General features: G+C 39.7%; 1 protein-coding gene across 1 annotated transcript in view; it reads right to left on the bottom strand.

Annotated features, from left to right (window-relative positions):
- Positions 1 to 7,394: 7,394 nt before the first annotated feature.
- Positions 7,395 to 24,597, bottom strand: part of Sucla2 (succinate-CoA ligase ADP-forming subunit beta) — a 38,491-nt gene continuing 21,288 nt past the window's right edge. Inside the window, exons 7-11 of the mRNA XM_048421914.3 lie at positions 17,584 to 17,745; positions 17,350 to 17,492; positions 15,451 to 15,571; positions 13,887 to 13,975; positions 7,395 to 8,179 (exon numbers count right to left, since the gene is read on the bottom strand). Of these exons, the coding sequence (XP_048277871.1) occupies positions 8,105 to 8,179; positions 13,887 to 13,975; positions 15,451 to 15,571; positions 17,350 to 17,492; positions 17,584 to 17,745 (590 nt within the window). The 3' untranslated portion in view covers positions 7,395 to 8,104. The remainder of the gene's footprint in view (positions 8,180 to 13,886; positions 13,976 to 15,450; positions 15,572 to 17,349; positions 17,493 to 17,583; positions 17,746 to 24,597) is intronic.

The raw sequence follows: 24,597 nt of genomic DNA, 5'->3' as shown, positions 1-24,597 counted from the left end.
ACATGCTGAGAGCTGCAAGACAGAAATGCCAAATCACATATAAAGGCAGGGCTATCAGAATAACAGCCTATTCCTCAACAGAACCTTTAAAAGCCAAAGGGGCTTCTAACCATGTATCTCACAATCTAAAGACAACAGTTGCCAACCCAGACTGCTACACCCAGCAAAGTCATCTGTCAGAACTGAAGGAAAAATAAAAGCTTTTCATGATTTAAAAAAAAAAAAACACTAGAGGAATTATGACCACTAAGCCAGCTCTACAGAAGGTATTTGAAGGAATCTTTGAGGTTGGAAAACAAAAAGCAAAAACCACCCACAAGGCCACAAGAAATAATAAACGATGCTAAAATAGTCAAGTGAGAGAGGAAAGATAACTACAGAATCAATAAAATGATAGGAACTGAATATATTTTTCAGGGACAACTCTGAGTATTAACGGCCTCAATATCCCCCAATCAAAAGGTGCGGTAGTGTGGCGGCTGATCTTGGTGGCCAACTTGACTATGAAATAATCCAGGAGAGACACTGAGACCCCATCAGAGTGTAAGACTGGCGACCTGCTCTTGACCAGTGTCTCAGAAAGACTCTTGGCGCCAAAGTCGGGGGTACAGCGTTTTTAAAGCCAAAACCCACACAGACCACGACTACATCAATGAATGATCTGTTTCAGCAGAACAGAGCAGTTACTCCACACAACAATTCACTCTGATTTATACTTTCATCAGTTATTTTAGTTTATGTTTCATTGATACAAACATTATTTTGGTTAATGCATCTGGACCTTGGTCAGGGTCACGGAAATCCCAAATAGGTTGCCAAGGTGAATGTGGCTGTTGGGGATAGAGGGCTGAGAAATAGAGACCTTGGCTCCTTCAGCTACACCTGGAGTCAATAAAATGCAACTAGCCCAGCACACCAAATATCAAAGAAGGAAGCAATTTGGGATTTTTGTTTGTTTAGGGGTTTTGTTTTGTTTTGTTTCTGTCTGCTTGCCCTCACTCTCGCTGGCAACTTCATCTAGCCCACTGCTGGGACATTCCTTCGCTGCTATTAGAACCAATTTTCCAGGACTCCAACATAGGCCAAAAAGCAGCTAAGACATCCGGTCTCATGGATGGAACAACTACTCCCCCCACCCCAAGATAGATAGGATTTCTCTGTGTAAAAGCTCTAGATGTCCTGGAACTAGCTCTGTAGACCAGGCTGACCTTGAACACAGTGAGATCCACCTGCCTCTGCCTCCCAAGTCCTGGGATGAAAGGCATGCACCACCACTGCCCAGTCAACTACTGTATGCTTGACTTTTGTTGGGAGACAGCCATTATTGGACTAGCCGGACCACAGCTGGTAAGCCACTCTAATAAATCCCATATATATGTTCATTCCAGAGAACCCCAATACAAGTCGGAAGATAAAAAAAGCAAGAACTCTTTGTTGCCTCCACGAAACACATCTCACCACAAAAGACATAAAAAAGGTGTTCCAACCAGCAGACCTAGGGAACAAGCCAGTGTCACCGTTCAATATCTGAAAAAAGACTATAAACCAAAACTAGTGAGAAAAGATAATGAAGGCTACTTCATACCAATGAAAGGCACACTCCATCAAGATGACACTAAAATCCTAAATATATACGGACCAAATGCAGATATAGCCAATTTCATAAAGTACACACTACAAGACTTAAAGCAACAGATTCACCCCAGCACAGAAATAGCGACTTCAGTATAATATACCACTCTCACCAACAGATAGGTCATCCTCACAAAAAAGAAAACTACCTGAAATTACATCAAAGATCAAATGGATCTAACAGATTTCTACAGAACATCCCATCTAAATATGAAGAATTTTTCTCAACAGCTCACAAAACTTTCTATAAAATAGATCATATATGAGGAAACAAAGCAAGTCTTAACAAATAATAAGAAAAGCAAACTTAATGTACACACAAAGCCATGGAGATTGAACAACACACTACTGAACAGTGGGTGTGTCCTTAAAGAAACCAAGAAGAAAATAAAAACATTCCTAAACTCACATGAAAATGAAAACACAAAATAACCTCTGAGATACACTGAAAGCAGTCCTGGATGATTTTTATTTTGGCTCTAAGTGTACATTAAGAAATCACAGAGCTCCCAAACAAATAACTGAATGACTGTAGCAGCTGGAATGAGAAATGTCCCTCATAAACTCAAGTATTTTAACACTTGGTCTGCAGCTGGCAGCACTGTTTGGGGAAGTTATGGAAGCGTTAGGATGCAGAGCCTTGTATGTCAGTAGGGATGGGCTTGGGGAGGGGGGGTTACTGCCTTATTCTACTTCTTGTTCTTTGTGATCTGTCAGCTTCCTGCTCCAGCCACCTGCTGCCATGCCGTCTTTGCCATTACCCACACCCTGTCTGGACCGGTAAGCCAAAGCTGCTTTTGGTCATATCTATTACATCAACAGAAAAGAGTAACTAATATAATGGTTAACCTTCAGGGTCTGGAAAAACAACAAGAGAAAGAGCTTCCTAGGACCGACCAGAGTAGGAATGAATGGATATGGAAACAAAGTAACAAGGCAAAAAGAATCAATGAAATAAAGAAGTCTTTGAAAAGGCAAATAAATAAGATAGACTCTTAGCCAAACTAAACACACTTGAATTTACTGGAGAAAACTGGGGTCATACAAGATACCAATGAAATTGAAAAAGCCATCAGACTTTTTTTCAGTTTTTTCTTATAAAGATTTACTTATGTATATAACATTCTGCCTGTACATATATCTGCAGGCCAAACAAGGGCACCAGATCTCTGTATGGATGGTTGTGAGACACCATGTGGTTGCTGGGAATCAAACTCAGGACCTCTGGAAGAGCAGCCAGTGCTCTTAACTCCTGAGTCATCTCTCCAGGCCCAGCCATCAGATCTTACCTAAAAAACTATATTCCACTAAATGAAAGAAGGGGATGAATTTCTAGATGTATATGATCTACTAACATTAGACTAACATAAGAAAAACATTTAAACAGGTCTATAACAAGCAGTGATATTGAAGCCATAATTAAAAATTTCTCAACTAAAAAAATCCTAGGCTCTGATATATTCACTGGTAAATTTTACCAGATCTTCAACATCCTCAAAATGCTTATAATAAAGAAAAGCAGACAAAAATTAACAAAATACTTGCCAAGAGAAGTAAAAACACATCATTTACCATGATCAAGGTGGCCTTAGTCCAGAAACACAGAGATAGTTCATATGCATGAATCAGTAAATTAGATGAACTGTCTCAAGAACAGAAATCAGGGTCATGAGTAGATGCAGGAAAGGCTTCTGACAAAATCCAACACTGCTCCATGTTAAAAGTACTAAAGAAACTCAAGGAGGAGGAACACACTTCAACATATTGAAGGTTATACATAGCAAGCCTATAGCCAATATTATATTAAATGAAATAGAAGCAATGGTCTCAACCTTCCTAATTCTATGACTCTTCCATACAGCTCCTCATGCTGTAGTGACCTCAAACAAAATTCTTGTTGCACTTCATAACTATAAATTTGTTAGTTATAAGTCGTAAATATCTGTGTTTTCCAATGATCTTGAGTGATTCCTATGAAATGTAATTTGATCCCCTGGGGGTCACGACCCACAGGTTGAGAGGCGGAATAGAGGGTAACTCACAGCATTTTTACTGAAATCAGGAATAAGACAAAGTGCCCACTCTTTCCACTCTTATTCTGCAAGTCTCAGCTAGAGCAATGAGAAAAAATCAAAAGGAATACGATACACAGAAGAAGAAATAAAACCACCTATATTTACATACATAATTCTATACACAAGACACTAGAGAGTCTACCAGAAAACTTAGAACTGATCAACACTTTCAGCAAGTTGGCAAGATAGAAAATTAACATAGAAAAATCAACAGTCTTCCTATACACCAAGGACAAGTATACTGAGAAAGAAATCTGTTCACAATTACCAAAAGACAAACCAATAATCTTGGGAGAAAGACCTACAATGAACACTTCAATGCTTTAATAATGAAGAAACTAAGGAAGACACTAGAGGATGGAAAGACCTCTTAGGCTCATGAATTGAGAGATTAGTAGTGTGATCACGGCCATGCTACCAAAAATGATCTACAGTTCAACACAACCCCATTCAAAACTCTAGAGACATACTCCACAGAAACAGAAAAAAAACAATCTTTTAATTCATGTTTAAAAGCATAAAAGTCTCTAGATAGCTAAAGAAATCCTAAACAAAAACAATGCTCATGATATCACCATTCTGATTCCAAATCTACTACAGAGTCATAGTAAACAAACAGACAAAAAACCAGCATGGTACTGTCACAAAACCAGACACGAAGATCAGGGGAATAGAGCTGAGGGCCCAGAGAGAAGCCCATGAACCTACAGCCTCCTGATTTTTTACTAAGATGCCAAAAATACACACTGGAGAAACCAGCATCCGCCACAAATGGAGCTGGGGAAACTGGTTTTCTACATGTAGAATGAAACTAGATCCTAATCTCTCAACCTCCACAATGGATTAGGAGCCTCAACATAAGACCCTTTACCCTGCAACTGATAGAAGCACAGGAATCCACTTCAAGTCTAGGCACAGGGAAGGGAAGATCTTTCTAAAGAAGACTGATCACACAGAAAATAAAGTCAATAGTCAGCAAACAAGACCTGATGAAATTGTAACGCAGTCAATAAATGAAGAGGCAGCCCAGAGAATGTGAGAAAATCCTTGACAGCTATACACCAATGTGCAAATAGCTTAAAGAATTAAAAATATAGAAAATAACCCAATTTTAAGGGATGTGGAGTAGGGGACTGAACAGATTCTCAAAAGAAATAAAAATGGCTAACAGGACTTTCTCTTCTTAATGTTAAGCAATGATTTAAATATTCAGCCATCAGGGAAATAAAACTATCTTGACCTCACGCCACTCAGAATGGTGACCAAATGTTAGTCAGGATGTGGGGAAAAGGGACACATGGCCTCTGTTGATGGGAGTGTAAATTAATAATACAGCCCGTAGAACCAGTGTGGAAGCTCCTCAAGAGGCTAACACAAGAACATCCAGCTATACCATTTCTGAACATGCATCCAAAGGACTCCACATCCAGCTTGTACACAGATACTGCACAGCCACATTCTCTGCTGTGCTACTAACTAGACAGGAAACTGAACCGGCCTAGATATCCACCAACTGATGAATAAGTAAAGTATGGTGCATGGACGGAGCAGAATCATCACCAGCTGCAAGGAAAAATGAAACTGGGAAATTTTCAGGAAAATTAAATAAACTGGAAAATCCACTAAATAAGAACTAACCAAGGCCCAGCTTTGACATTTTAGACTTGTGGGTTTAACCTAGAGTGTCTGGAGAGTCAGGAAACGAGGTGGGAGGGGCATCAATGGAGGAGAAAACAGAATCCATGCAATAGGAAACCAGGTACATAGAGCTTTAAGTGGGGATTAGGCAGGGTCGGGGAAGGGAGTGGAGAGGGGTTTCTTTTTATTATTATTATTAAAAATTTCTACCACCTCCCACTTCCTTTCTCCTCCTCCCACTCCCCCTCCCCTTCCCTCTCCAGTCCTAAGAGCAGTCACGGTTCCCAGCCCCGTGGGAAGTCCAAGGTCCTCCCCCCTCCATCCAGGTCTAGGAAGGTGAGCATCCAAACAGACCAGACTCCCACAAAGCCAGTCCATGCAGCAGAATCAAAACCCATGACCTCCTTAGCAAACAGGGAAATGTAAATCAAAACAACTTTGAGATACCATCTTACAACTGTCAGAACAGCTAAAACTAAAAACACCAATGATATCCTATGCTGGAGAGGATGTGGAGTAAGGGGAACACTCATCCATTGTTGGTGGGAATGTAAACTTGTGCAACCACTATGGAAATCAGTGTGGCGGTTTCTCAGGAAACTGGAAGTCAACCTACCTCAGGACCCAGCAATTCCACTCTTGGGAATATACCCAAGAGATACCCAATCATATTACAAAAGCATTTGTTCAACTATGTTCATAGCAGCACTACTTGTAATAGCCAGAACCTGGAAACAACCTAGGTGCCCCTCAATAGAAGAATGGATAAAGAAAGTGTGGCACATATACACTCTAGAGTTTAACTCAGTGGTACAAAACAATGACATCTTGAATTTTGCATGTGAGGGTTTTTTTTTAAACCAAGACTAAGGATGTATTTAAAAGCCTTACAGAAGCCCACTACTTATACACTAATTAAAAAATAAAATTTAAAAAGCAAAAGGATTATTTTTCCCCTTGAGAGAAGGTCTTTCTAGGTAATTCTGGTACTGATCATGCAGACCACAATGAATGATCTGGCTCCACCCGACAGAGATCCTCCTATATGAGTACAAATGTTAGTCAGCAAAGCACCCCTGATTTCCGGGAACTCCTGGCTTCCTTATCTCAGCCCCTCCGTGTCACCATGGACACACTGAGTGGACCGATCCTGACAGTCGTGCACACGGCTTTGGAATCCCAGCTCTTTGGAGTCACTTGAGAACCAATTTCTAAGTCAACACTACTTACTGTCTGTTGTTTTCAACTCTTTAAACTCAAACCTTAAGTTTTATATTTTACACTACAAATTACTGACGCCTGAAAACTGACTTCCACACACATCTCTCACTCCTGTCCGCACAGAAGCACGTGTGGTTCTCACTGCAATTCTTTACACTTGGCCCCCGCGTAACGTTTATAGTTGGTATTTAAATTTTCTTCCAAATACATTTCTTTGCCAGATAGAAATATGTCACCAAAATATCAACAGCTTCGCATGCTGCCTGAGCACTGATTTTGCTTTTGCTTTTCCCTCCTGGCTATGTGCATATGCTAAAAGTAATATAATCAAGGAGATTTAAGTATCTACCAAGCCAATTAAGAGGCAAAATTAGGATTAGTAATGTAACTCAGTAGCCAAGTGTTTGCCTGACACAGGAGGTCACAAATTCAAACCTCAAAATCATCCGTGTAACCACACGAATACTTAAAATTTGTTTAGTCTCCACAGAAACTACTGCAGTGTGTATGACTATAACTTAACTATCACTAGAGATTTTCAGTATTAAAATGGGCTTTTTAAGTAAGAGATAGAGAGGGCTATAAAGAAAAAGGCATCCCACATACCCGCCCCAAATTCAAAGATACAAACATACACATAAAAAGTAGTAACGATACGTATTAGAAAGTATGCCTGTGAACAGAATTCTACTGAATCCTCCACAGAAAGCTTTAGACATGTGTGTACTGTCATGTACAGCCGTACAATCTACAAATGGGCTCCTTACTTACTAACATGATCACCTATAACTGCTATTTCAAAAGAAAGAAACAATAGACTACACCAAATTACATTGGGAAACTTTTATTAACTTAAATTGGCAATCTTAATTTTGCCCACCAAGTTCTTTATTTATGTCTTAAGATTTAGGTTGATAACCCTGCAGGTGTTTGTTTACCTGCAGAAACATGAAGACTTGCAGTTATCATTGTCTTGTAATGATTAAAACGATGTTCAAATAATCAACAAATTACTTCTCTAAAATACTTAGATAATATTCTGAGGAGTGCTTCAAAGTTCTGCGTATAAATAATGATTGATACATTTAAGATATTGATGCTGAAGATAAATAGTTCTTATATAAAACATTGTTTTCACACACCACTGTTCTAATGAGGCAGTTATTAGATATACTTTCATACTAAAGAATAAAGCTTTATCTTTGTAGTTAGTTATTTTATTTATAGGACTCTTAGCAATGAAGAACTTTGTATCCAACAACATAAAATAGGCATACCGCAAGTGATGTTCTGTAGAGGAAGCAAAAAAGATGGCTGAAACAAAAGAAACCAGCAATTTGCATCGTACATTCTTTATATAAACAGTCCATTCTGAGCAGCAGACTCAAACACAGACAAAATGCTTTCAAAGGTTCGTGAGGCGCTACGTGGGCGATGACATTCCCCACACACTGAAAAGGAAAGGGACAACAGCAGAGACCACAGTATAGTAAAGAGCTACAGCCATTAACACTGTCAGCCAGCCTCCAAGTTCTCACTCAGATTGGCAACTGAAACTTCACATCCACGTGGGCTGCTTTAGCTAAGGTCACAATTTCAGAGAGCTTCACAACCTGGAAGAGAACAGGGCAACTCTGAATCTATGTTCATAAAAGGTGAACACACATTATAAACCAAAGCAAAATGAATATAGAACCTTTTTCACTTAAAACACTAGGGATATTTTGACATTGCTGTAAGTCACACAACTGCCTTTAAGGAACTGACACTTGCAAGACTGTCAAGTCTGACATTCTTCATAACCAATGGTCAACTAAATATGTCTGGTAAAGATCTATACTTGATATGTCTTACCTAAATTTTATCTTGAAGACAAAAACAGTGAGTATCCTTGTAAGATATCCCACAATTCAAAGCACAACTAAATAAAACAAAACTTACTTTGAAAAGGCTTACAAGCTTAATTTATAATATTAGGGTAGGAGTTTGGATATAAGAATTGCTGGTATAAGTTGGACTGGGACTGAACGAGCATGTGATCCAACCAGATTTTCTGAATGTGGCCGGACTCTCTGAATGTGGCTGGCCCGGAGCCTTTCTGAAAAGCCATTGACAATGACACTGGGACTTGTTTCCTCTGCATACACTGGATTTTTGGGATCCAGTCCGTTTGGATACTCACCTTCCTGGACCTGGAGGGAGGGGGGAGGAACTTGAACTTCCCACAGGGCTGGAAGCCCTGACTGCTCTTAGGGATGGAGAGGGAGGAGCGGGGGGGGGGGGGGGTGAGTGGGAGGGTGTTGGGAGGAGGGGCGGAAATGGAAACTTTCATAATTTAATAAACTTTGAAAAAAAAAGAATTGCTGGTATATTTTCTGTGAGGTAACACTAACCAACAAAAATTCTAATGCCTGTAAGATATGAGAATATCTATTTCTATACAAAATGTCATACAAATTAAACATCTAAAACCAAAACTCAGCTTCTCTCCTAGTAGAGTAGTTAGAAAAAAAAGAGTCTGGAGTTAGAGAAATATGTTTAAATAAGTGAATTTATATAAGCTATTTCTTCATTTATATATGGAAATTTCACCACCAGGAGAATTCCTGTGGAGGTGGGGGGAGGATTGTCAATCATAGTCAATACTACAAACTGAACTTCCAGTTTAGGAGAAAAATACAGAGAACAGAAGAACATAATAAATAGATGAAACTCAGGGTTACAACTATTAAATCCAGAACAAGAGAGACTCTACAGGACTACAACAAGTATTTAGCAGATAAACTCCAGAGGAGGATTACTTTAAAACATGAGGGCTACAGATTAATATAAAGCTGCAGTACAAACAGTCTGACCCCAAATCTAACAGAAGAGCCTAGATGGTATGAGATAACTGCTCAACTTTCACAATGGAATGGCACATCCTGTTTAGACAACAGGAATTCTTAATGTCAGCACACTACTTCACCTTCATATACATGATTTGGATGTATAAAGTGATGCACATGGAGATTTACTAATAATGAACGAGAAAACAAATAGGTAAGAACTTAGATTAGACCAGATTGGGTATAAATTGGTCACTGTTTAAGATGGATAATAGATATAAGGTATGAGAGGTTCTGAAAAACAATTTTTAAATTCTCATTGCCTTCAAACTCTTTCTTCTGCACTGTACAATCTGAACAAGAGTTTCCCCTCACTTATGTTGATTCCTTCTAATAATCTCCGACGTGCTCACCACCTGACTGGATCCTTAGACAGAAATTCCCGCCTTTCCTGCTGCATCTGTGTAACATGAAGGTCTGGCTTGTTGGGGTATCTGTTCCTGCCCAGTACCCCAGAGCCAGCAAGCCCCAATAAAAATCACACACAGGACTCCATAAGATTATAAACTGATTGGCCCATTAGCTCAGGCTTCTTGTTAACTCTTATAGCTTATATTAACCCATTATTCTGATCTATGTTAGCCATATGGCTTGGTACCTTTTTCAGCTATCAGCTCACATGTTGCTTCTTTAGTGAGCTGGCGGGAATGGCGGAGGGAGCTTCCTGCTTCCCAGAATACTCCCGTTCTCTTTGCTGCACCTCAACTTCCTGTCTGGCTTTCCTGCCTATACTGCCTGCCTGGCCAATCAGTGTTTTATTAAAATATAAATGATAGAATACAGACAATTCTCCCGCACCATTTCCCTCTTTTTTTTTTTTTTAAACAAAGGAAAATACCCATAGTCCATTTGTTGGGAATGTGGGCGTAGTATTTCAGGCTACTTCCTGCTGGTTGGGGGCGCTGATAATCTTATGGGGACCTAAAGAAAATTTAGAATTATCATCAAGTCCTGACTGAAGTATCCTGTGAGTCTTGATCCTTGAATCTGTTCTGGATGTAGAACTTTGTCATCTGGGCCATCTGTTCCTATCAGAGACTTCTCAGGTGGTCTTCCTTTATCGAACCTGATTTTTCTTAACTCAGAATGAATCCACAGCCTCTCATTTTCTGTGGAAACAAAAGCAAAATCTCTTCTCCAAAGTAACATACCTGTTGACTTCAGTTTTGAAGCCAGGGTATTTTCAAAATACCTATCTTGGGTTAGTTCAGTAGCATTTATAAACAAAAGTCTTTTAGCAGCTGTTGCTTCTTCCTCAGCATTCAAACAATTCAAAGAGAGCATAATAGCATACAGTATCAAGAGTCTCTGTGTATTTTCCATCTTTATGCGGCTTTATTTTAACCTCTATTTCTTTTATTTTTTTCTTTTAACTTTTGGCTTTTTGAGACAGGTTCTCTGTATATATCTTTGTCCTGGAATAACTCTGTATACCAGGCTGTCCTTGAACTCACAGAGATCTGTCTCTTCCTCCCAGGCATTGGGATTAAAGGCATGTACTACCACACTTTGAAGTCACAGAGGTCAATCTACCTCTGCCCCTTGAAGTCACAGAGGTCAATCTACCTCTGCCTCCCAGGTGTTGGGATTAAAGGTATGTACCACCACAGCCAACTACTCCCTTTTTTTCTTTTTTACTTTTAAGATCTTTAACCTTTAGCCTGCATATATTTTTAACACACTGTAAACCATTTATAGGTTTTCTTTCTTCTTTGAATCTCTTTACTGTATATCTCTCTTTTTCTGACTACATGAGTCTTTAAGGAGAGGATGAAAGCCGTGACTTTGACGGCGAGATCCAGCCCATTCCTTAGCTTTCCAGCCCCATGGCAGAGGTACCACCAGAGCCATTTTTATCGTCACAACTCTACAGTGTTTCAAGGTCCCTGCCAGCAAGCAGGGAAATGGTGTGGGAGAATTGTCTGTATTCTGTCAATCATATTTTAATAAAACACTTATTGACCAGACAGGTAGTATAGGCAGGAAAGCCAGACAGGAAGTAGAGGTGCAGCAAAGAGAACGGGAGTATTGTGGGAAGCAGGAAGCTCCTTCCACCATTCCCGCCAGATCACTGAAGAAGCAACATGTGAGCTGACAGCTGAAAAAGGTACCAAGCCATATGGCTAACATAGATCAGAATAATGGGTTAATATAAGCTATAAGAGTTAACAAGAAGCCTGAGTTAATGGGTCAATCAGTTTATAATCTTATGGAGTCCTGTGTGTGATTTTTATTGGGGCTTGCTGGCTGTGGGGTACTGGGCAGGAACAGATACCCCAACAAGCCAGCCCTCATGTTACATATGGCGTCCAGCGTGGATAACTGCATCCACATAAAGCCTGAGACAGCTTGGGAAGCAATTCTAGAACAAAATGACAGCACTGCACGTGGTTTCTTGGTAGCAGCAATTTCTCGGGTCTGCTCTGCTTGCTAGAGGCAAGCAAACGCTCTCATCTAAGAGAGGCTTCCTGACTCAGCTTTAGCTGCAAAAACCCTGCAGCTCATTAAGAGGTCCTGCCACGAAACACTTAACGGTGTTGGTGAAAAGCTGAATGCATGCTTTTTGGCTTTCAGCCGTAGCAGGAAAAAAGCTGCGCTGTTTTAAAATGCCGGCTTTCTGGGCTGTCCTGCCAGGACAAACTCTGACTCTTGCAGGCAGGCAGTCCGACTGAGTGTGGTCTGTGAGCAGAAGGCTGCAGCTTGCTTGCTGACAGGGACCTTGAAACGACATAGAGTTGTGGCAAGAAAAATGGCTGCAGCCAGTACTTCAGCCACGAGGCTGGAAAGCGAAGGAATGGGCTGGATCTAGCTGTCAAAGCCACGGCTTTAGTCCTACCGATATTGCTTAGTAAATTAACGGCTCATGTGGTCAGAAAAAGAGACATACAGTAAAGAGAGATTCAAAGACAAAGAAAACCTCTTAATGGTTTACAGTGTGTTAAAAATTTATGCAGGATCAAAGTTAAAGTTCTAAAAGTAAAAAGAAAGAAAAAGAGTAGTTGGGTGTGGTAGCACACACCTTTAATCCCAATGCCTGGGAGGCAGGGGTAGGTTGACCTCTGTGACTTCAAGGTGTGCTAGCACACACCTTTAATCCCAATGCCTGGGAAGCAGAGACAGAGGGATCTCTGTGAGTTCAAGGACAGCCTGGTCTACAGAGTTATTCCAGGACAAAGATATACAGAGAACCTGTCTCAAAAAGTCAAAGTAAAAATAAAAGAAATAGAGGTTAAAGTAAAGCCGCATAAAGATGGAAAATACACAGAGAATCTTGATACTGTATGCTATTATGCTATCTTTGAACTGTTTGAATGCTGAGGAAGGAGAAACAGCTGCTAAAAGAATTTTGTTTATAAATGCTGCTGAACTAAACCAAGTTAGGTATTTTGAAAATACCTTGGCTTCAAAACTGAAGTCAACAGGTATGTTACTTTGGAGAAGAGATTTTGCTTTTGTTTCCACAGAAAATGAGAGGCTGTGGATTCATTCTGAGTTAAGAAAAATCAGGTTCGATAAAGGAAGACCACCTGAGAAGTCTCTGATAGGAACAGATGGCCCAGATGACAGAGTTCTTCATCCAGAACAGGTTTAAGACTGCTGCCCAAGAGGATCAAGGCTCACAGGATACTTCAGTCAGGACTTGATGATAATTCTAAATTTTCTTTAGGTCCCCATAAGATTATCAGCACCCCCAACCAGCAGGAAGTAGCCTGAAATACTACGCCCACATTCCCAACAAATGGACTATGGGTATTTTCCTTTGTTTAAAAAAAAAAAGAGGGAAATGATGTGGGAGAATTGTCCATATTCTGTCAATCATATTTTAATAAAACGTTGATTGGCCAGGCAGGCAGTATAGGTGGGGAAGCCAGACAGGAAGTAGAGGTGGAGCAAAGAGACTGGGAGTATTCTGGGAAGCAGGAAGCTCCCTCCGCAGTTCTGCCCAGACAACTGGAGAGGAAAGGTGTAAGCTGCCCTGCTGGAAAAGGTACTGAGCCATGTGGCTAACATAGATCAGAATAATGGGTTAAGATAAGTCATAAGAACTAAAAAGTAGCCTGGCCTAATGGGCCAATCAGCTTTATAATCTTATAGAAATCTCTGTGTGATTGATTTTCTCTGGGACTTGCCGGCTGTGGGGTACCAGGCGGGAACAGATACCCCAACAAGCTGGCCTTCATGTTACACATCTGAGGCTGAGCACAATCTTTATCCCCCACTGCACACACAGACAGACAGACACACACACACACACACACACATATATACACACACACATACATATGTATGTGTGTCACTCCCCAGAATTAAGTTTGTTTTCCATATAACTAGATTAAGCACTAATATTAGCAGTACTAATATTAGCATATTAGCTGGTTCATTTCAGAATCTAAATGTCTACAGATCCTTTCCATCATCAGAGCCCACTTACCATTTTAGCAGCTTCATCCAAATCATCACAAGCAAGAATTTTAAGTCCACTGTCTGCTATTAGTACCTTTGCATCATCAACTTGTGTACCTAGAAATGATTTATGCAAATATAAGTAAATGAGTTAAATATGTGTATACATATATGCATAAATATATGTGTGTATATATGCACACAGGCATACACACACATAATAAGTACAATCTTTTCCACACTATATGTATTTCAGCATGGGAGTTTCTATTATTTAACACAAATATTTAAGAAAAATATCCTAAGAACTTAGAACTACCTTGTAAAATACTTCATTTTACCATATCCATAGTAATAAAAGCAAAGCCAGAATCTCAGAAAAAAATCACAATAAAAAAAATCACTGTTATGGAATATTATTTAAACTATATTATTTTAACTATATAAAGATATGTTACATTTAAGTTGTGGAATATCGCTTTAACTGTGTAAAGGTAAAGTTACATTTGTTTATGCTGCACTTGTCTAATTATGGAAGGATGTGTGTTTAACTATGTAAAGATGTGCTGCATCTGTTTCACCCTGCCTGCCCAAGGCACCTGATTGGTCTAATATAAAGCTGAACTGCCAATAGCTAGGCAGAAGAGAGATAGTCAGGGCTGGTGGGCAGAGAGAATATAAGAAGAAGAAATCTAGGCAAAGGAGGAGGAGGAGAACACAAGGGGGCCAGAAGCCAGGCAAGTGCCAGCAAGACATGGAGACAGCAGGAAAGTAAGATAAACAGAAAAAAGGAAAGGTAAGAAAGCCCTGAGGAAACACACAGATAAAGACAGACTAAAATAAGTGATAAGGCTGAGCATTCATAACTAATAAGTCTCCCTGCCATGACTTGGGAGCTGATTGGTAGTCCAGAAGAAAAAGCCTAACATATCACATTACACAGAGCAAAACTTTGAGCACTTTTGCCCAATGTAGTAAATTTAAAAAAAAAAAAAAGTCACACTGGGTGTCTGAGAGAGAGATGTCCCTGACAAGTTCATGTATCTGGCGCTGTTTGGGAAGGCTACAGAACTCCAAGGGTAGAGGGCCTTGGTGGAGGAAGTGCATCACTAGAGATGGTTTATAGCCTTATCCTGCTTTACTGTGTGTGTGACTGAGATGTGATTTCAGCTTCCTCTCCTCACAGTGCCCGCTCCACATTATGCCTATCTTGTCCTCTGAAACTGTAAGGCAAAATAAATTTTTCCTTAGGTTGTCTTTTTGTTTTTGTGGGGTTTTTTTTGAGACAGAGTTTCTCTGTATAACCCCAGCTTTTCTGGAATTCACTTTGTAGACCAGGCTGGCCTTAAACTCAGAGATCTGCCTGCTTCTGCCTCCTGAGTGCTGGAATTAAAGATGTGCACCACCCACACCTTAAACTGCATTTGATCATGGTATTTTATCACAGCAACAAAAAAATAACTAACAGTTATTTTTTTATTTAATGCTTTCACTGAAAAGATATAGCTATTTGTAAAATTATACTTTAAATTAACTGTGCTCCTTACAATTACAGCATTTAAATGATTGGAAACAATATTTTTAACACTCACCTTGTAACCGTACCACAACAGGTATTTTGATTTCTAAATCTTTAACTGCCATAACTATTCCTTGTGCAATAATATCACATCTCATGATTCCTCCAAAAATGTTGACCAGAATAGCCTGCACCTATCAATAAAGTAAATATTAAAGGAATAAGTATTTGTCCTTTTCTTCCAAAACAGCAGGATATGTGTCTTATAAAAACAAGCCCCATAGAAACATTTTCAGATAAAACCATCATTTCCTTTTCTATCTTTCAGTTCAATACAACAAAAACTTACTTCCACTAATTTCAATATTTGCTTAGATTTGTTTTCTACTACATTCCTCATAACAAAACCTTGTAATTCAGTCTTCTTCCTATTTACCAACACAACCACTGCAGATCATACCCTACAGCAATGTCACAGAAAGTAGTTCTATTAGTGTCCATCACCTACTATTGTCTGCATTCAGCTGGAGTGATATTTCATTTGTATTTTAATAAATAAAGCTTGCCTGAAGATCAGAGAGTAAAACAGCCACACTGGTTAGCCTTACAGACTGGGCAGTAGTGACACACACCTGTAATCCCAGCCCAAGGGAGGAATATAAAAAGGGAGGAGACAGGTCTCAGCTCAGTCTCATTCTGAGATTACTGGAGGCAGGATCTCCATTTCGGTCTGAGGTAGAGGTGAGTCAGTGGCTGGCTGCTTTGCCTTTCTGACCTTCAACATCTGTCTCTGGATTTTTCATTTGTGCTACATTCAGCCCTATCAATACAATGAGCCATACTACTTCTCCAGCGCCTCCTCTGAATCCCAGCTGAGCCTGCCATCTCAGGTGCTCTTGCAGTACGCTTCCTCACTGCTGCCTGGACATCAGCCCTCTCCCGATGGGATCCGATCTCTATCAGTTTATTGTGTCTTCTTCAACAAGACTGAGGGGCCAGGTTCTATTGTTTTCCTCAACTCCTAAGAACTCAAGTTGTTCCAATACGCTGAGGACTTTCAAATCTATCTCCAATCATTAGAAGAAGTTTAACCCCTGGGGCTGGAGAGATAGCTCAGCAGGGAAGAATGACTGGTATTCTTGCAGAGGACCAGATTTCAGTTCCCAGCACCCACATTAGGTGGCTTATGAGCACCTGCAACTCCAGCTTCAGGAGATCCTCTTCTGGATTCTATGGGCACCCACTTGTACATATACACACAGACACACACATATACATGAATGAAAAAAATAAACAATGCTTTTAAAAGTATAACATATTTACAACAATTGTTTACAAGGCCACACATTGATTCTAAAGTCCTTAACCACTTGACCCTGCACTACAACAGGCACCAACTCCCAGTATGTCTCATTTTAGCTGAATCCTCAGTATAAAACAATAGTAATAATACACGAGGTAAGTAACTCTATAAGATTCCAAGGGAAAGACAGTAAAACATTTTTTTGATTCTATCCAGGAACAAGGAATATTTCTCCATCTTCTAGTACTATCTGTGATTCCCTTTTCCTAAAGTCTAATGCCAAAAACCTAAATATTGTCAGTAAATTAACAATATTTATTAATGAACTAAGTAATTATGCATGGGTACATATATTTTCACAATCCCAGGCTTTTGCAGTCAAATAATACTATCAAGACTCTTTTCCGTATAAATGGTTCCCATGCTAGTTCACTAGAGGCATTAATATTATCTTTATCTAATTTAATCAAATTTCTTCTTCACAGTTTGCTAAATTTCAACATTAATTCCGTCAAAGGTTGTCTTACTTGTATCTCAGTTATGAGATTTCAATTCCTATTTTCAAACCACGAGTGCTCTGAATTTTAATGCTGAACCAGCATAATGACATCTACCATTAACTAAGTCACTTCTCACAGCTCCAGTTCTAACCCATAGCCCCGCCCTTACCTTTTTATCGGAAGTGATAAGCTTAAACGCTTCTGTCACTTGATGGACTGTGGCTCCTCCCCCAACATCAAGAAAGTTGGCTGGAGTCCCTCCATGTAGTTTTATTATATCCATTGTGGCCATAGCCAACCCAGCACCATTTACTATCAAGAGGGAAAGATGATTCGTATAAAGAACAGAGAAAACACATGAAGTTGTGCAAAGCCAATTCTAACAAGAAAACCCAGTAGGTACCTAGGCAGCCTATGTTCCCATCCAGGCCAATGTAGTTAAGATCTGCCTTAGCTGCATGCTTGTCCCTTTCGTCTTCCTGGGTCCAGTCCTGGAGAGCAAAGATCTTCTTTTGGCGATATGCTGAATTTGAATCAAAATTGATCTTTGCATCCATACATAACACTTTGAGAGGAAAATGAAGAAAGTAATCTTAATTTTATGACAGATACAAAGAACTATCCAATAACAGACAAGCTTTAGTTTAAGAGTAAAGAGCACATTTTAATCTGTTACTTACTCAAAGCACTTCAATTTATGTACAATGAATTCAAACTGTTTCTCAAAGAAATAAAGGAATTTAAAATAACCCATTTACTTTTCCTACAGCTATTTCAGCACCAAAGAACAAAAAAAAAACTTTCCTAAACAACATTACACATGTGTAACCTTTCCAAGAATTAACTAGCTGTGTTCTTAGCTAAAAACCTTTCCCTTGGGCCCAGACACCACACCTTCTTACCACTGAAGGACACTGTTTGCTGAAAATTCCTAAATCCACCCCCCTTTTATAATGGCTAAATCTCCCACTTGCAAAACAGTGCTAACCCCGCTGCAAACTCCCCCAAGCCCTCCCCGTCCTTGCTCTCCTCTTCTCTTCCTAAAACTTGAATGGGTCAGCAAACTATGGCCCATGGACCAGAGGGCCTTTGCCTAGTTCTTTGTATTTCTGAACTGAGAATGTGATTCAAAGTTTAAGAAGATTATGAAGAATAAGCAGAAAAGGGGAACAAAATAAGTAAAACTCCAAAACCCAAGATTGTGAATGGGTGATAAAGCAAAAAATACTTAGGAACTACCAACCTGGTAAACGACTGGCTCCAGTTTTGCTCCTATATCATTCTTACTTTTTTTCCTTTAACTTTTTTTTTTTTGAGGATTATGTGCATCTAATCCAGAGCACAGCACACAGTAGGGAAGCTCTCCCCTGATCTACACCCCAAACCCCGGCTGTTCCAGACAGGGTCTTATGAGTCAATCTCACACTCCTCCTCCTTCGGCTTCCCCAGGAATTACAGGCATGTGGACCGTGCCCAGCATAAACAGCCCCATGAAGGTGACTTCTGACTTGGTCTTTCCACACCCTACCCTTTCCTCCTCAGTATAGGGTAAGAACACAGAAGCAGAATTCTGGTACAAGATTCAGAAGCTGGGAGATTCTCAACTTGGAGGAGAAGAGCTGGGGATTTTTAATGCTTCTACATCCAACACCCCCATCACTGCCTGCTTCATCATGGGAAATGGAAGTTGGAACTTGGTTTGAGGCAGAGTAAAACCTTGACAGGCCCAAAAAAGTAAACACGGATGATCAGGCTTCCCGCACCCACACAGCCTCTGGCACAGAAAGCCCTGCACAGGTTGATCTTCAAAGCACCAGAGATGAGGTTATAATCTGCAGGCCTAAGGAGCCAGATCAGAGAGCTCTGGCACAAAGTAGCTGTCACTCAGAAACGCTCGTCAGCTTCGAAGGACACACTGATTTCTCCTGATGAACTACTGAGACTGCAGCCCTCACCCGACCAGTAGAAAAAGGGCCAGTGTAGTAGGGCAGGCATGTCTTTAATCTTTCTAACTAGTATGTTCTAGGGACTACAATACTACATTTTATTGCTTCATTTTTTAAATTCGTTTTAGTGTTTACACTTATTTGTTGTGTGTTTTAACTGTAACTCTCTGAAAAAAGCTTCTGCCTATTCTTTCTTTAGACCTAATACTCAGTATTGTCTCTACTACTTGTCCTAAGTCCAGAAACAATATACTCTCCTTTCCATTTACTTTATGCTTTATTCCTTTGCTACTTGAGTGTTTCGTTAGCTCTACAATAAGAAACTTGGGGCTGGAGAGATGATTCAGCAGTTAAGTGCATTGGTTGTTCTTCCAGAGAACCAGACTCAATTCCCAGTACACACATAGAGGCTAACAACTGTAGATGCAGTCCCAGGGAACCTGACTCCCTCTTCTGACATCCTCAGGCATGGCACATACGAGGTGCACAGATATACTTTCAGGCAAGCACTTATAAATAAAAATGAATCTCAAAAAAATAAATGAGAAACCTAAAAACTACATTTCCCACAACAAGTGTCCTTGTACTGCTGTCTCTGAACTTATTAGCGGGTCCAAGTGTCTTGTACTATTCACACGTAACACAGGAATGGCTATTAAACCACTATATTTGCTACTAATATAGTTAGCTTTCCTTCTGAACATAAAGTCAAGTGAAGGCAACTCACCTAAAGACTCACATAAAATGTAACAAAAAACAGTGGGAAAGGGTGGAAAATAAAGCTGGAAGACACGCACATCCCAAGAGAAGTATAAAACACAAAGAAAGGCAGAAGCGTGAGAAAATAATCTACCATAACACTAGCTAACCACTTCTCCACAGCTGGAGAAAGATGATGAGACAGCTTGAGAGCAGAAAACGAAGGCGGAGTTCCACTTTCAAAGACGGTCAGCGACCATGAGAGGGTTACTGGGCAGATATGGAGAGGGACATCAACTCAGGACCCAGACACGGAAGTCACCAATGTAGACAAATCGTCAATAACTAAGAAGAGAAACTCAGGAAAAATTCAGCATGGAAATTGAGGTGCTAAAAAAGAACCAAATATGAAGTATGGAAATGAAAAAAAAAATCAATCAACCAAATTAAACACACACACACACAAAGAGGAAGCAGTGATTAAATCAATAAATGATCCATCATACTAAATTAATATTGATAAGAGAAAAAGTGACAATTCTTATCTTTCATTTTCTACATGAATTACATGTTGATGCACTGTTGCTTAATTTCTGTATACTTAAATTTGTATCATTTACTAAGAAACTGCTTGTCACTTTTGGTATCTTCCTCACTATGCGCATACATACTCTGTGACTTCTAATCCACTAGACAGGGCTGGAGAAAGCCTAAGGACATAGTACTGCCTGGGAACTGGGACCTGACCCTCAGTGGCTAGGGTTTACAGGCAGGATTTTACTGCTGCTGTTAATGTGCAGAGAAGATAAGCTATGGAAGCTTAGGTCTATAAATATCCTACTGCGTTCAAAGTAAAGTACAAGAAAAGACTAGAAATGCAAACAGTATCATTTTAAGGCTATGAAGAAACTGCCCGTTCCTGGAGAAGCAGTTCAAGCTGCTCTAACTGAAACATCCCACATCTGCCTAGCAAGAGTAAAACAAAAAATTTGAAAAAGAATACAGCTATAGACTTCCAATGCAGAAGCGCTACTTAAAGTCCTCTAGGCTTCACCACATTTAGTCTCTGGGTTCCGGATGTGTCCTTAGGCAGTTATTATTGCAGTATTTACAGTATCTTTGTTTGTTTTGAGACAGGGTTTCTCTGTATAACAGACCTGGCTGTCCTGGAGCTCACTCTGTAGACCAGGCTGGCCTTGAACTCACAGAGATCCACCTGCCTCTGCCTCCCAAATGCTGGGATTACAGGCATGCACAACCACAGCCTGGCTAGAATATCTTTATTCCCTAATTTAACATCACTGCAGGAACTTCTGATATTGTATTAAACAAAATAATTAAATATAATTTACTATGGGAAAAAAAGATACTTTTTCAGGATTCATCTAAAACTTTCTTCTAGCTGTAATGAGTGTATTATTTACTAGAAACTTCTGGGAGCAAATATCTGAGCTTGCCACAAGTGTGCCCGGAGACTAGCCAAAGGTTAACAAGTTAAGACTGGGAAGAGTGGCCTCTGAGTCCAAGTGGGATAGCCCAAATAGGCAGTGAATATTTCCTGTTCAGAGCTCTATGTCCACGTCAGTATATCAGAGTTGAGGTAAGGACAAGAAAACAAGGATTCACTATTAACATGATTTCTGGCCTATTTTCTCCTCTTTATATTCATTTCTTCCCAGAAGATGAATAACAAATTATCTATCTAATGAAAGCAAATACCATAAATATATGTTCTCTTGGAGTGAGCTGCCCAGGAAAACAAGTTCTCTGCTAATCCCGGACAAATTCTGTCCTAGTATGGACTAGTATTTGAGTAGGCAGATTATCTAATTCTGTAATTAAGTTTTCATATTCATTTTGATTGAAATTCTGGCAGGGAATGGAAGTAATCACAGGAGGACCTCTAGGAGATCTAATGACAACGGATGACAAGCTATTTAAGCAAATCCATTCAGTTTTGTTTTGTTTTGTTTTTTTAAAGACAGGATCTCACTATGTGGTTGACCTAGAACTCGCTATGTAAGCCAGGCTAGCTCCCGTCTCATATAGGTATGCCTGCCTATGCCTTCCAAGTGGTAAGATTAAAGGCACGTACCACTGTGGCCAACTCATCATTCCATCTTTCCATTATTCAGACAACTTCATTGAATACATTAAGATGTGTACTTCATCCTACCGAGTAGATAAGCTCCCACAAAACTACACAAAACAGCAAGTCTAAATTTAGTTACCAAATATGTCTTTAAACTACCATTTTAAAGACTGCTATGGAAACATCGCCAAATTTATACTATATATTATGTTTTATGACAACAGTTTACAAAAAGATAAATATATTTTAACGAATACTTTTAAAAGCAAACATGTACCATCTGTCAATCTGTAATGCTTATAACTAGACCCTACAATACAGCTTTCTACAGGCTCCCCCTGCTCCCAGCATAGCAGTATCCATGCCCCTAACAGAAACTGTGCTGGGATGAGGAGCTCAAGTCCTGCAGGTCACTGATCTGAGGAAGACAGTACATTTTTACAGGTAGTCACAATTCTTCAGACAAGCATGATATCTTGATTCCCAGTTTTATAATCTATAAAATAAAGACAGCAATAACACCTACCTCACAGAAGTACCTGTCAATGTTAAAGAACTAAAGAGGGAGGGCCACGTTTGGGCTTACAGCAGTAGCTGGCATTAGTACACTCTCGTTAATGAAAAATACATAGTTTTTTTTTAATTTACTATAAACATACTATACTTAGAATGAATGTTTGTGAAATGAGAATTCAAAATGTTTAATACAAAATAGAAGATAAAAAAACCATAGAGGGCAAGCTGAGATGCACAGAAGGTGTTCTATTTTAACTAAGAAAAATAAAAACAATAAGATAGAATTAAAATCTATAGTAAACACCAAAGTCTTGTTCTAGTAGAAATGGTGGCAACCAGTGGCTAGAAAGATGACTGTATGGGTAAGAGTGCTTGGTGTACAAACATGAGACCTGAGTTAGTATTCAAAGTATGATATGATTTCCATGAGTCCCCCAAAGGTCCTGTAGTTTAGAGGGTCAGTCCTGTGATATGTAGGACATGCTGGAACCTTAAGAGGAAAGGCTAGTACAGCCAACCATTAGAGGGTGCTGCTCTCTGAATGGGTTAATGTGGTTCTTTTGGTGTTGGCTAGTTTACATGAAAGCAAGCTGTAATTAAAGAGGAAGCCTGAATCCAGGATCTTCTTGGTTTCCTGCCCCCATGGTGGGGCTTGCCAATATGTTTCTGTCCCTGTAAACCCATCACCGAGAGAGGCTCGCATCAGAAACACAGCAGTTGGGCCTAGTCAAACTATGACCTCTCGCCTTCATTCTAATGCTCTGTGCATCACCTGCTACAGTTAGGTCTTAGAGATACTCATAGTTGAAAGTTAATATTCTGACCAAGGTATCTTCTCATTTCCCCACACCAGAAGCCTGGAAACCACCTTTACTCTGCCTAAGAGCTGAACATTTTAAAATTTCTTATCTAGTGGCATCACCCATTTTCTGTGTATGACTTTTTCACATACTATAGTGTACATCACAAAAAAAAGGACAGATTCAGATGCTTGGATGTGAACAGTCAAGGTACAAAAAAACCTGAAAAAGTTTATTTAACAATATTAGAAAAAGTACATTCTTAGAAAGAAGAAATAGAACCCAAGTAAAATCATAATTAACTCTAAAAACTTAAAGGGTTTTTGGTTGTTTGTTTTGTTTTTCAGAACAGGGTTTCTCTGTGTATCCCTGGCTGTCCTAGAACTCACTCTGTAGTCAAGGCTGGCCTTGAACTCACAGAGATCCACCAGCCTCTGCCTCCAAAGAGCTGGGATTTTTTTAATTTAAAAGTTCTTAAATCAAACAATAACAAAAGAACACATTACATATGAATAGTTACTAATCTTGAGGTAAGTAGAAATAATCTGATTTTGAAAATAAATGAAGTCAAAAAGGGGTCTGACCTGTAGTGCTATTTCATTTGTATTTTAATAAAGAAAGTTTGCCTGAAGATCAGAGCAAAACAGCCACTCTGGTCAGCCTTACAGACCAGGCAGTGGTGACACACACCTTTAATCCCAGTAGCCACATTAGTTTGCCATAGAAACCAGGCGGTAGTGGTGCACACATTTAATCCCAGCCCTAGAGAGGAATATAAAACAGGAGGAGACAGCTCTCAGTAAGTCTCATTCTGAGGTTCCTGGAGGCAGAATCGCCATTTCAGAGTAAGGTAGAAATAAGAGCCAGTGGCTGGCTGTTTCACTTGTCTTTCAGGTTGAACCCCACTATCTGTCTCTGAGTTTTTACTAATTGTGCTATACGATTGAATAGGAATGGCCTCCACAGACTCATGTGTTTGAATGCTTGGTCCATAGGAAGTAGCACTGTTAGGAGGTCTAGCCTTGCTGGAGGAAGTGTGTCACTGTAGAGGAAGATTTTGAGCTCTCATATGCTCAAGCTATATCCAATGTGGTACACAGTCTCCTTATGCTGCTTGTGGATCAAGACATAGAACTCCCAGTCCCTTCTTCAGCATGCTGCCATGTTTTCTGTCAGGAAGATAATGGACTAAACCTCTGAAACTGTTAACCACCCCCAATTAAATGTCTTCCTTTATAAAAGTTGCCACAGTCATGGTTGTCTCTTCAAAACAGCAGAAATCCTAAGAAGCTGGTACCAGGAGTGGGGAATTGCTGTGATAGGACTGACCAGGCTTTTGTTTGGAGGAATGTGGATTTGGGGAC

The sequence above is a fragment of the Myodes glareolus genome, chromosome 12, assembly GCF_982192425.1.
Source record: "Myodes glareolus chromosome 12, mMyoGla1.1, whole genome shotgun sequence".
Classification (NCBI taxonomy): domain Eukaryota; kingdom Metazoa; phylum Chordata; class Mammalia; order Rodentia; family Cricetidae; genus Myodes; species Myodes glareolus.
Note: the sequence above shows the minus strand (reverse complement) of the source record. Positions and strands in the feature narration are given on the sequence as shown.